Below are 12212 nucleotides of genomic sequence, written 5' to 3'. Positions count from 1 at the left end.
TCTGTGGTTGTTAGAATTATGTAGAAATACAGTCTATGTTGGTGTACAGAAGAAGTATTAATTCTTTAAGTTTACTTTTATTTTCACCTTTTTTTTTTCTTTGACATTATAGTCTATGGGGTTTTTCCTAATCATGCTCAATGACAAGAGGCTGGTTGTTTGCTAAATGTTGATACATATCCTCCTGAGACCTAGCAATTCATTGTTGTCCTGTGTAGTGGACATGAGTTTCAGACCTCTAAGTCAAGCACAATTTATTTAACCTATTTGAATCCTACTGTCCCATCAAGAGGACCTCCTGAGCTTAGTAATACCAGATTTGTGTGGATATAGTTGTACAGAGCACACAAACGTTCTTTTCAAAATAATGACAATTGCAATTTCCGCATTGTATGGCAACAAAGAAGGAAGTGCTTCTTTTGCAGATTTTATGTTTTCTTGATAATCTTTAATTGTTTTTTTTTTTCAGCATGAGTGTCTAACCTTAAAATTTAGCAGTATTTCAGAAATGTACAATAATTCTTCTGACCCTTTCAAAACATGACTTTTATTTGATGTCACTTGCAGTGGACACCAGGACATTTTTCTTATGTTTTTTTACTTCTGGTAATAGGCAGTTCTATGACAAGTTTTTGAATAAAATAATTTGTAACACTTTACAATAAAGTTGTATTTGTTAACATAATCAGATGCATTAACTTGACATGACTTAACATGAACCAGCAATGAGCAATAGTTTATCAGCATTTATTAATCTTTGTTAATTTTAATATGATTGCTTATGTTAGTTCAATGTGCATTAACTCATGTTAACAAATACAACCTTGTTATAAATTATTAAAAGAAAGCCTCACCCAGATAAGGGAAATATGAAATATGGTGCAATCCATTTGCCTTATGATAGACATTCCGAAATGTTTGTAGATGTACTTATCTCGCAATAGTTAGCTTGTCCAGAACAAAGAATTCACATAACTAATCTGGGTAATGTACTTACGCCGCAATAGTTAGCCTGTTTGGAACCGAGAGGATATTAAACCACAATACTGTATGACCCTTCCATTACATGCAAACAGCCCCTACGCTAATAGGATTTTGTTTTTCGTTTCGTCCTCAATCCTGAGGACAATGAGATGCTGATGTGAAGGTCATCACACCACTGATCTACTGGATTTCCTTCAACGTGATGCCCAGCCGATGTCTGACCAACGACCACTGGCTGCCCCTATTTAATCTACTCATTCATATATATATAGATGTATATTATTTTAATTGTTTTAATTCCCATCAAATTTTATGTCTGGCTCTCTCTCAATGGTTTTTTCCCTTCTAGGACTTTTCCCTCCTGAGTCCTGACTAAAAAAGCTGTGAGTTTTTTTCAACCCCTGAGTCAGCTGACATTGGCTTAACTTAGCACCCTCTTCTATATGTTACATTATTACTACGCTCGCTAGTACAGTTTAATCATAGCTGCTGTATTCTGCTGCTTATGTTGTCCATCGATTTTTCTGTGTTTTCTCCTGCATCTATTAATGTGAAGCTGCTTTGAAACAATAAATCAATTGTGAAAAGCGCTATATAAATAAAATTGAATTGAAAAAAAAAATAGATGCAGAATTCCCGGATGCAATGCAGAACAATTGTTAGATGGAATAAGAGGAACATGTTCCTATGTGTCTCCAAGAAGTCAGAAGGCTACATCAAATATCATCTAATTTAAAATTCATAACCTTTAATAACACATTTTGGTGAAAATGAAATTGAAAACAAAAAATTGTAAAAAAAAATAAAATATATATGGATGTATTTCATAACATTAAAGTATGTTGTCCACTAGAGTGAACGTGTCATAAAATTAAAATAAGTGTTTAAGTGTTTTTTATTTTTTGCAATGTGTTTGTTAACACCCCAACTCTTAATAAAAAAATCTAGAACTTTTTTCCTGGTTTTCAGTTGGATATAATACACAAATGCCCTAAAAATTGTTTTTATGAATCAATTTTCATTTCAAACCATTACATTTTTACACAGCATGTGTAAAAAAGATGAAAGGAAACGAAACGTAGTAAAAACACTACAAAAATAAAGATGATCCATCCTGAACAGGGTCAGAGGGCTGTTTCATAAAACTAGATTACAGAATAAGCCAGGCTTATTTTGTTAAGTCTGGCTTATTGCCGGTGGATTTTGTTTCATAAAACAAACTTGAACTAGTTCAACCCCGGTTACTATGGAAACTTATGCTTGGAAACTAGCCTGGTCCGGAGCAGGCTAACTGTCAGGCTAAGCCTCAGTTGTTGCTTAACTAGACTTCCACTAACACTGAAATGTAAATGCAATGATATAACAGCTGACTCTTTGACATTTTATTTGACTTTATTAACCACTATTAATCTAACAATTAAAGAAAATCAACTTATATATTAAATTTGATACATTTTGTTACAATAATAATTAATAAAATATAGACATGTGTTTCATAATATGGTATATAGGCCTATCAAATGTTGAATATAAATGATAATCTTAACTACCTCAATATAAGGATAATAGTTTATTAACAAATTTAAGATGTATCTAAATTCATATAATTGCAATGTATTGATGAAATATATATATATATATATATATATATATATATATATATATATATATATATATATATATATATATATATATATATATATATATATATATATATATATATATATATATATATATATAATTTTTTTTTTTTTCAGATTGTCTGTCACACAAAGAGGAAATTTTATTTAAATATACAACACACAAAAGTCAAGTACAGTCATTTAAATTTTTTATGCTTGGTGTGCATAAAAATGCACATTATTTTAAAGATCTACAGTATTTGTATCTTTCTCTAGTTGTTACATTTTTCTTGAAATAAAAAAAAATTATGGTGTCTGCATGGCTGAAGGAATACAATAAAATTATGTGATGTTATGCTCTTGACATTTTGTTGTAATGAGTTAAAATTCTTTTTTATCACAGAGAAGATTGTTAGTGTCCTGCAGACAATAATTTTTCAGCTCACAAGGCTTGTACTGTAGACTTACAGTATAATGTGCTTATACCTCAGGCTTTTCTTCAACTGATCCTCACTGTAACCATTCATAAAACTGTTTATCTATCAACACCTAACACTACACTGTTAAAAAATGATGTAGAACTTACAGTATTACTGTCAGCTGTTTGCCAGTAACTTAGATTGATATGTGTGTTATTTACTGGCAACAGTTTGTTCAAAGTTAAACGAACATTAAACATTAACAAGTCTTTTTATTTACAGAATAAAACCATCAAATAACAGCATCATGCCAGGCATTCTGGGAACCAAAATATGAAGGAAACAACAGAAAAAGGTTCATGAGGATTTCTGTTTCACAAAATACTTTGCATGAGGCTGTTATTTTATAGTTTTATGCTGTAAAATCATAGACTTATTAATGTTTAATGTTGATTTAACTTTGAACAAACTGTTGCCAGTAAATAATAAACCTTTAAATCTACATAAGTTACTGGCAAACAGCTGCATAACTAATTTTTTTAACAGTGGTTGTACTACTGTAAATTCAGAAATGCATATACTGTTCACCCACCATTCTCTCCGTGACCCCATTTTTTCTTTCAAGAACAATTCATCTGCAGGAGTAAAGCTGTGCTGCTGATAGATGCCAGTGCTCTCCTCATTGCCAGTCAACATCTTTGGCAGCTAACATTATGAGATTAGACACTTCTTCTAGCATATGATTATGCTTAAATCAACTACAGTTCTTATGACAATATATTTGTTTTATTTTCACCTGTTACTTTTTTGTCCACTCAAGTTGCTGCTTTTAAAATGTACCCCCAAATAAAAAAAAATAAATTTTTAAAGTTACATTTAAAGTTACTGTAAATGTATTAAAATCATTCATCTGCTAAATATGTATTAGTAAACTACAAATTGTATTTTAAAAGTTAAGATTTGTGTTATTTTTAAAAAGTACAGTATATAAAATTTTGCAAAGCATAGCCACATAAGCATTGACGAGGATCGAACCCGGATCTCGCATGCGCTGCTGAGAGCACCAACCACTAGGCTATCATTACTGACGGTATGGTCATGCTTTCATGTGATCCCTTTAAAATAAGACAATATATTTAAATTTAGTTTCTGCATGCAAGGATTTAATCCATAAGGACTTTCCAACTATTTTATGGGTTTGTTTATTGCAGCAGTATTATAATTTTCAGTCAGTAGTACATTTTTATCAAAAATTACCGCTTTCTCTTTGATCGATTTGATCCACGCTCGACCTCTAGGGCTGCTCAAGAATAGCGTGCACGCACAATTATCTTGACTAGTGAAATCTGGATCATATTAGTTGGATTGCGTAAGCTTCATTTGCCTTTTTTGAAACCGCTTTAGCCTCGCCTCATTTGTTAGGTTAATTCAAGTCGAGTTTGTAACTTTAATCCTCGCTTTTCCAAGCGAGTTTTATGAAATAGCCCTCAGGTCATGTTGCACTCTACATATCAACACCAGGTGGCAGTAAAGGATAACTCGCCATAGTAAGGTACTTACGGATTAAATAAATGGCACTGATGATTACACTGCTTGTTCTGTGGCAAAGGAAAAGTCCATATTTTGCATTTTTTAGCACATATATGTATAGGTATAAGATAAAGATACGTTTTGCTGCATGTTCCTAATATGCCATAAGCAGTTTATTACAACAAAACATTGTCAGATCAACGACAAAATGGGCTTAAATAACATTTAAAAATCGTATTATGTGAATGTGTCATGAATTTATGCAATGCCAAAAAAGTCGAATAATTTTTATTCTGTAAATTTTGCTTTTATCTTTGGTCATTGACACAACTTTTTTGACACAAAAGCAATTCTGACAACATATCACATCACATTCGACTGCTTTAACCATTTGCAAATGTTTCCTAAACTTTAATTTACAATTTACATTTTTTTTCTACAAAATTTGAAATAAACGTTCAGAGTTCTAAATATTATGAATATTTAAATTGAAGTACATTTAAATTTAAGCTTAAACAAAAGCTTGACAAACGTTTGGGCTTGTGAAACCAACTCAAACCAAATCAAATATTCGTCAAATCTCGGTTGGCCACAGGTTTTGTTCCCACAGTGTTAAAGGGGGGGAGGAGGAGGGGGCTTTTCAACTCGTGCATGCATCTGCTAGTGTCTCTAATAACTCACTTTAAAGAGCGGCTCGTAAGGTGGTTGTTAGTGCGCGCTCTCTGTTATTATTCGCCTCCAAGTTTTCTTTGTAATTCGCTTGTACTTTTAAAAGTCACGGATTTCGCGTGGGAAACGCTCACTGCTATGAAGTTTCGTTGATCGTTGAGTTGGACAGCGCACTGGAGTGTATATTCGGACTGGAAGCTTCCCAGTAACGATACCTACCGTCTTACCGCAGGACTTCAGCCACTGGTGCAGCTTACATTTGAGCCCTCGGATAAGCAACGATGATACTCTCTATTTCAGATTCAAGTTAAAGCGGTTGTATTTTTAACATGTGGATTAAGACAGTTTTTAAAGTGAACATGGGTCCTTTTTGGATCTTTATTGTCGCTTTAATTGGATGTAGAAGCAGCTTGACCGGAGTAGAAGGTTGGTGTTTCTGTTATCGTGATTTCACTTAATTCAATTGTAAATTATTTGTCTCAAATAACGTTAGGTGAAACCAACAAATCTATGCAGGTGCTTTGCTAAGTGGCCAGTTGCAAAAATCGATGTACAAAAGGGATGGAAATAGGCGATCACATTAGCAGTGCGCAATCCAGAGATTTCAATCATGTACTGACTGAAGTCTGCGACTGGGGCTGTTTCCTAATTATTAGTCTTATCGGCGTATCAAACGCGATGCGCATCATTTCCGTTCAACGCTATAAACATCTTTGATCACACTGCAATTTACACACGTGATAACAAGTGCAGACATTCACTAGTCACTACTAGGATTGTTACTGACACGTTTTTCGTCATTAAAGATGTTTTACGATACTATGAGTCTGTTAAACTTTAGTTTCAGATACTTTAAAGTCTTTACAAGATTTTAACCATTCAGTTCGTGCATCTCAATCAAGTGCATTTGTTATTATGCATTTGTTCACAATGTTATAAAGTTTTTATATAGATTTTTTCAACTATATTTATAAACAGGAGTGAAAAATCTTCATCAAATTTCTTCAGAATGGTTATTTATTTTAAATACTAAACATACTAATATTTGAAAAAAAAAAACAAAGCCTGTTATTGTAACACACTCACATCCTTTCTTTTTGCATCCATTTGAGTGAAAACCATTAAATGTCATTAAAGACCTGCGTGACAATCTTTTGTGTTACTGTCACATGAAGGGCATTTATGTATGTCCAAGACGTTGTCAAATACGTGATTGCCATGACTGGGACATTTGTCTGCAAGTAAAAAATGAACTTGTCAGAATTGGCTTGTGGGTGAAAGCTCATGCATTGATTTCTTTTCTCCGTTTTTCCCCATCCACAGGAGCATGTGTCCATCAAGGCTCGTTGTATGCGGTACGTATCCGCTTCTTTTCAATTTCTTTGCATCTGCGTTGCACTGTTCCTGAGTCGAGATCTGGAACTTTAAACCATAATCCAGTCCTGTTTAGAACCGGACATTGCGTTATTAATTATTTAAGGGACCATTATCACAGCACCGGCTCTGAAAGGAGTCACCTGATAAAGTATCAGTCAGATAGACCTAACACTCACTACAGATATATTTGAGCAGAAGTGCCTCATAAATAATAAACACGTGCTGACTTTGTGAATGTTAATGAGGATGAGATGATCTAGATTATTTATCTTGAGAAATGGATGGTAGTTTGAGAGAAAATATTCAGGTATCTCTTTCGCAGCTCAGTCCTCTCAGATATCCATGGGTTCGTTTGTCCTCATTTGCAACACAGCGGGATTTTGCATGATATGATTTTTCTTTCGATGTGCCCTTTACAGATCTGATGGCAATTTGGGTCTTAACAAAGGCGTGTGATTTTAAACATCACCCATGATGATTACTTGCAGGAGTAATATTATGCGTACAGATGTTTGATATATTTCTGACTGCATCAGCAGCTTATTTTCTTTAAAATTGCTTAATTTTCGAACATGGAAATGTGCACAGGTTTTCTTTGTGGAAAATAATGACTAATCTGTGCCATTGTGAATTGACGGTAATTAAAAGTAGTGTAAACACAGCGGCAGGATTCCTCTGGCTCCGCTTTGAGGACTGGGCTTAGGAAGTGAATGGTGTGTGTGCATCTTGGCTTCTCCTGAGATTGAAGAGTCTTTGTGTGGAAAGGGGGAAGAGAGTTGGGAAGATGGTCGCGGGCAGGTGGAGACATGCTGGGGTGAGTCAGAATAAGGCTCTGGAGAGTTCAAAAGAAAAGTCAGCAAAAACACCTGGACAAAGAGCCAAAGTTTCCCAAAAAAGCAAGAAAAAGAACTAAATGTAGGGCAGCAATGGTCATTCAAAACTCTGTGCACTATCTATTAGCAAATAAAGCTCTAATTAGAAGAGAAAATAGTTTCATTTTATATAAACTTTATAGTCAAAACTTCACTGAAAGTTTAGTTTCATCTTACTAATGAAATTTAAGTGAAATGAAATTTAAACTTGTCATTTTAAGATGCTATTAAGCGTTGCATTAGGCAACGTTAACGTTTTTCTACAATTATTTGTAGTCTCTGCTACTACGTGCTTTTTAAAAGAGGTTTTTGTTGCATGTGTGCATGCAGATCTTTACATCATACAGTCATTTAGAGAGTATAACTGTAACTAGAACAGTAGATGCTATGTTTATAATATGTCACCTGTAAACACCTGTTTTGCATCTTTCTGTTGGACATTGCGCAAAGATGAATAAGACTCAGTACAAGAACGCTTGCGCCTATCATTAAGCAGTACGCACTTTGAAATAATGTACAACACCATATCTAAACATATCAGTCTTGCCCCGGGGCATACATTCCTTGTGTTGCAAGTAGTCCGCCTCTAAGCAATGGAAATGTAGGGCAACTCAAGAATAGAACAGACTAAATACAGACTGTCTGAAATTACACAGATGTTTTTGCTTGTTCAATATGACAATTTTTTATAAATAATTTACACTTATGCATTTGCCAGATGCTTTTATTCACAGCGACATTCAAGCTATACATATTATCAATGCATGAACTCCCTGGAAATGACCTTGGCACTAGCCATTGTGCTACAGGAAGCTGCCAACATAAACATTATTAAAAGGGTTAAAAAGGGCTTTTAACACTATAAATTAAATTATTAAAAAATTATTTAAACCCCATGTTAATGGAATCCTGGGTTATCTGTTTCACGTTTCACACTGTATAATAACCAGGGGTTAAGAGATAACCTTGGGTATTCATATTCTGATGTTTTAGACTGTGCATTCCTAACTTTTTAATTTGCATATTTGTGGTGTCAACAATCATGATTGGATAAAAATTGATGTCAAACTGACTGAATTAAAGCCGTCCTGCTTTAAATAACCTCAGGTCTCGCGCTTCTGCGTCAGTGACAGAACAGGTCGCAACGTAAATCTCTCTTGGCTGTTTTAAGTCTCCTGGGATGTCAGTTTTACTCCAATTTAGGTGTTTTACAGTATACAGTACACATATCATAATATGAGGTACGTACTCTTCAATTTAAAATTGGTTGAGGAATAACCCTGCATCTAAATTATAAGTGTGAAACGCTCCTTAATCTAGGGTTAAAAGCTGGGTTTAGAAACGAAGATATCCCAAGGTTAAAGGTGACATAGAATGATTGAACGGAGTATTTATCCTTGTTCTGTGATGTGACATGTAGACAAAAATTTTTTTGTTTGGGTCTGTAATGCCTTAGAAGCTTCCTAAAAACCTCTCTCAGATAGCTCTTTTAGGGTGGGGGATTTCAAACGAGTGGTTTTGCACATATTTGGCTCCCCCTACTGGCTTAACTTGCAATCTAATTACTGATTGACTGACTTTGCTGCCACTCAAAAAATGTAGCCAATTATTTTAAAGTGGAAGGGCAGTTAGAGGCCTGTGATGTCATAAGCATCAGTTTTCAGATTGGGCTGTTTTCTGGCTGACATTTCTAAAAGAGGAATTTCTATGAGACTGAGATGTTTAGCATGTTTAGCACTTTTTGTATGTTTCTGAATGTGGGTAGACCTACCATTATTCAACAAAGACAAGGTAAACATGGTTTTTCATTCTCTGTCCCCTTTAAGCGCAGTGTGAAAAGCCCTACATTTTATTATAAAATGCTGTATAGCAAACTACGTTTCACCTTATAAAAAACAACGAAAGCCATTGAACCCAATGTCACTGTCTTGTTTAGGGGACTTTTGTAATTTAAATGCAATTTTATTTACAAAAGATTAGTTTGAATAGTCTATGATGGACTGGATTATTTGCCAAAGCCCCAATAGTAATTCCTGAGTAGAGGAACTGACTTTCATATACCACCCATGATGTTAGAAATCCCTCATGTCATTCATGAGGGCAACCATGTTCCTCACAGGATAAAACATTAAGCTTTCGTGACCTCATGGCACATACTGTAGAGCTTTGACATAAGCCTCAGTTTCTCTAGTTTATTTTCCTTCCTCTTGTTTTAATGAGCCAAATCATTTAATACCATTCAACTGGCATGTTTTGTGATGTCTCAATGCACATAAAGATGAAGCTGAAACCTAATCCTGTAGACCTTTACATGGCCTTGTAAAACAAAACATGCATCATAACATGCAGACAAGACATTTTTTTTCTCTGTTGTTGCTAGTAGTTACAGACCTTTCTGTTCATTGTTGGATACTATTTTTACACTACCACAAAAAAAGTAGTATTATTGCTACATTAATGAGCTGATGTAGTTCCACAGGTTACCTTCATACGCCTTCAATGGGTTATCCAGCTGAACTTTAGATAAGTGACTTATAGGTGCTGACCCTTTTTTCTGGCCCACTGAACACATGAGATTTTCTCCCACTGACCGGCCTAAACAGCAATATAAAAACCCATTCGCTTGGGTCCAGAGCAAACAGAGATGGTTGACATAGCTGAAAGTGGCTTAGCGGCTGTATTTAAATTCCTGGACAATATAAAGAGCACAGATTTTGAATTGTTCTTTAAGTCTGCATGTATAGCTGACTCGCGTAAAAGCAAACACCCTTATTGGCTAACAGACAAACGTTAGACTATCTTAACACTTTAGACAGCTAGTTCACATTTTTGAGTTGTTTGTCTAGAGGTCATCAGGTTTTGTTGGCTAGTTTACTTTGAGCACAGCTCTGAAAAGTCTGTTTGCATTACATTCATTGCTGTGGACAGATTTGCAGACGCAAAGGATGTGTATTGTTAAACCACGACCACACACTAACTTTAGTCTAACGCTTCCATACTCTCTCTCTCTCTCTCTCTCTCTCTCTCTCTCTCTCTCTCTCTCTCTCTCTCTCTCTCTCTCTCTCTCTCTCTCTCTCTCTCTCTCTCTCTCTCTCTCTCTACTACCTACAAATTTAAACAGGAGCCACACTTCACCTTGTTTATGGTCATGGCATGACTTTTCAACACTAGTGTTAAGCCACAGCAGGTAGGAGAGATATGTGGCTGGTATCCAAATGAGAAAATCAGTCATGAGCAGTCAATCCATAGAGGGTCAAGACCATGAGTTTGATTTTTTTCAGCTGGCATTCTTATGGAGCAGAACAGAAGTTCTGGTTGGATGCATTGTGTTCAAAGGTCTTGTTACAATGCATATAAACTCATACCTGTGACTACACATTTAATATTAAAATACTTGGCAACCATAAACAGCCTACAGACGGTTTTAGCGGCAACAACGTCGTAAACAAATGGCTTTTGTGACCTAAACTTAACTTCATGTGGACTTCCGCAAAAAACAATAACATCATCCTATATTATTTCTTTATCCATACATATAAAACAAAATAAGGTGAACTGCCTCCTGCTTAGTTAGGTACTGTACATACATATTCACATATACAATATATGCACACTTGTAAGCACAATTAGCCCACTATGCGAGCATACCATATGGTGTACCTCAAACAAATACACATATATGCATGTACTTAAAACCAAAATATTTTAATACAGAACACAGAACAATTCCCCGCCCACTTTCCACCCGGTTTACCGTCTGCTTGGTACACACTGCATGGGGAAGACTACTACAATTCAGATCCAATTCAAATTGAATCAAGATCTTTGAATTCTTGCCTGGCTGCCAAATCCGCACAGCGGGTGATTCATGCTCAAGGCATACCTGTCAACCTGTGTTTTTTTTTTTTGTGGGGGGACTCTCCCGTATTCTCCAGTATTGGAGGACTCTCTTCTGTATCCTCCAGTATTAGTTGTAGCATCTCACTCAAATGACACCCTCCAATGAAACGAGAAGAAGAACAGCATCTCGAGGACACGTGCACTTAGCATTTAGTCCGCTCACTCCACGGGTACACAAAATCACACATTTAGATGTGCATGCGGCGGTGTTCAGCGCATTCTTGTAAACACTGCTGTTTGTGCTTTACTGTCATGTAAAATCAATCACACTGGACAAGCTTACAAATACACTCCTTAGAAGGTGTTAAGGATTGCAATGTCTGTGACCTACTGTATGTGTATTACAAGTCCTTTGCAGATTCAGGAGAGCCACACAACAGATGAAAAAAAGGTATCCCCATCCGTTTTCTTAGTGGTTAGAACAGGGTTTTCAAACTGTGGGTCGGGACCATCTAGTGCAGCGTTCCTCAAATCTTACCTTGGAGGTAGTGTTAATTTTGTCACCTATTTTGAATTTAGTCTTAGTCTTGTGCCAAATGTCCTTGTTAGTTTTAGTTTTAGTCGACTAAAAGTCTCATCATTTTAGTCTAGTTTTAGTCAAAAGACAACTCAAAGTATCTTATGCCGAGTTCAGACTGCACGATTTTAGCCCTGATTTTGACTCGCCGACAGGTTTTGAGAAGTCACAGACAAATGCCCGAAATCACAGGCTCGTGCACGCGAGTGATAATCACACAGTGTGAATTATCAAAGATGCGCTCTAAGAGAATCGCAGACGAGTCGCCGACACCCGTGAGATATTTGGCATGCTAAATATCTGGACCTGTCGGCGATTCAAA

General features: G+C 35.6%; 1 protein-coding gene across 1 annotated transcript in view; it reads left to right on the top strand.

The window, feature by feature from the left end:
* The first annotated feature begins 5173 nt into the window (after positions 1–5173).
* fras1 (Fraser extracellular matrix complex subunit 1) overlaps positions 5174–12212 on the top strand; it is a 271538-nt gene continuing 264499 nt past the window's right edge. Inside the window, exons 1-2 of the mRNA XM_073861042.1 lie at positions 5174–5650; positions 6548–6579. Of these exons, the coding sequence (XP_073717143.1) occupies positions 5554–5650; positions 6548–6579 (129 nt within the window). The 5' untranslated portion in view covers positions 5174–5553. The remainder of the gene's footprint in view (positions 5651–6547; positions 6580–12212) is intronic.

The sequence above is a fragment of the Misgurnus anguillicaudatus genome, chromosome 22 (assembly GCF_027580225.2).
Source record: "Misgurnus anguillicaudatus chromosome 22, ASM2758022v2, whole genome shotgun sequence".
NCBI lineage: Eukaryota > Metazoa > Chordata > Actinopteri > Cypriniformes > Cobitidae > Misgurnus > Misgurnus anguillicaudatus.
The sequence above is the reverse complement of the archived record's forward strand: the minus strand, read 5'-3'. Positions and strand labels throughout refer to the sequence as shown.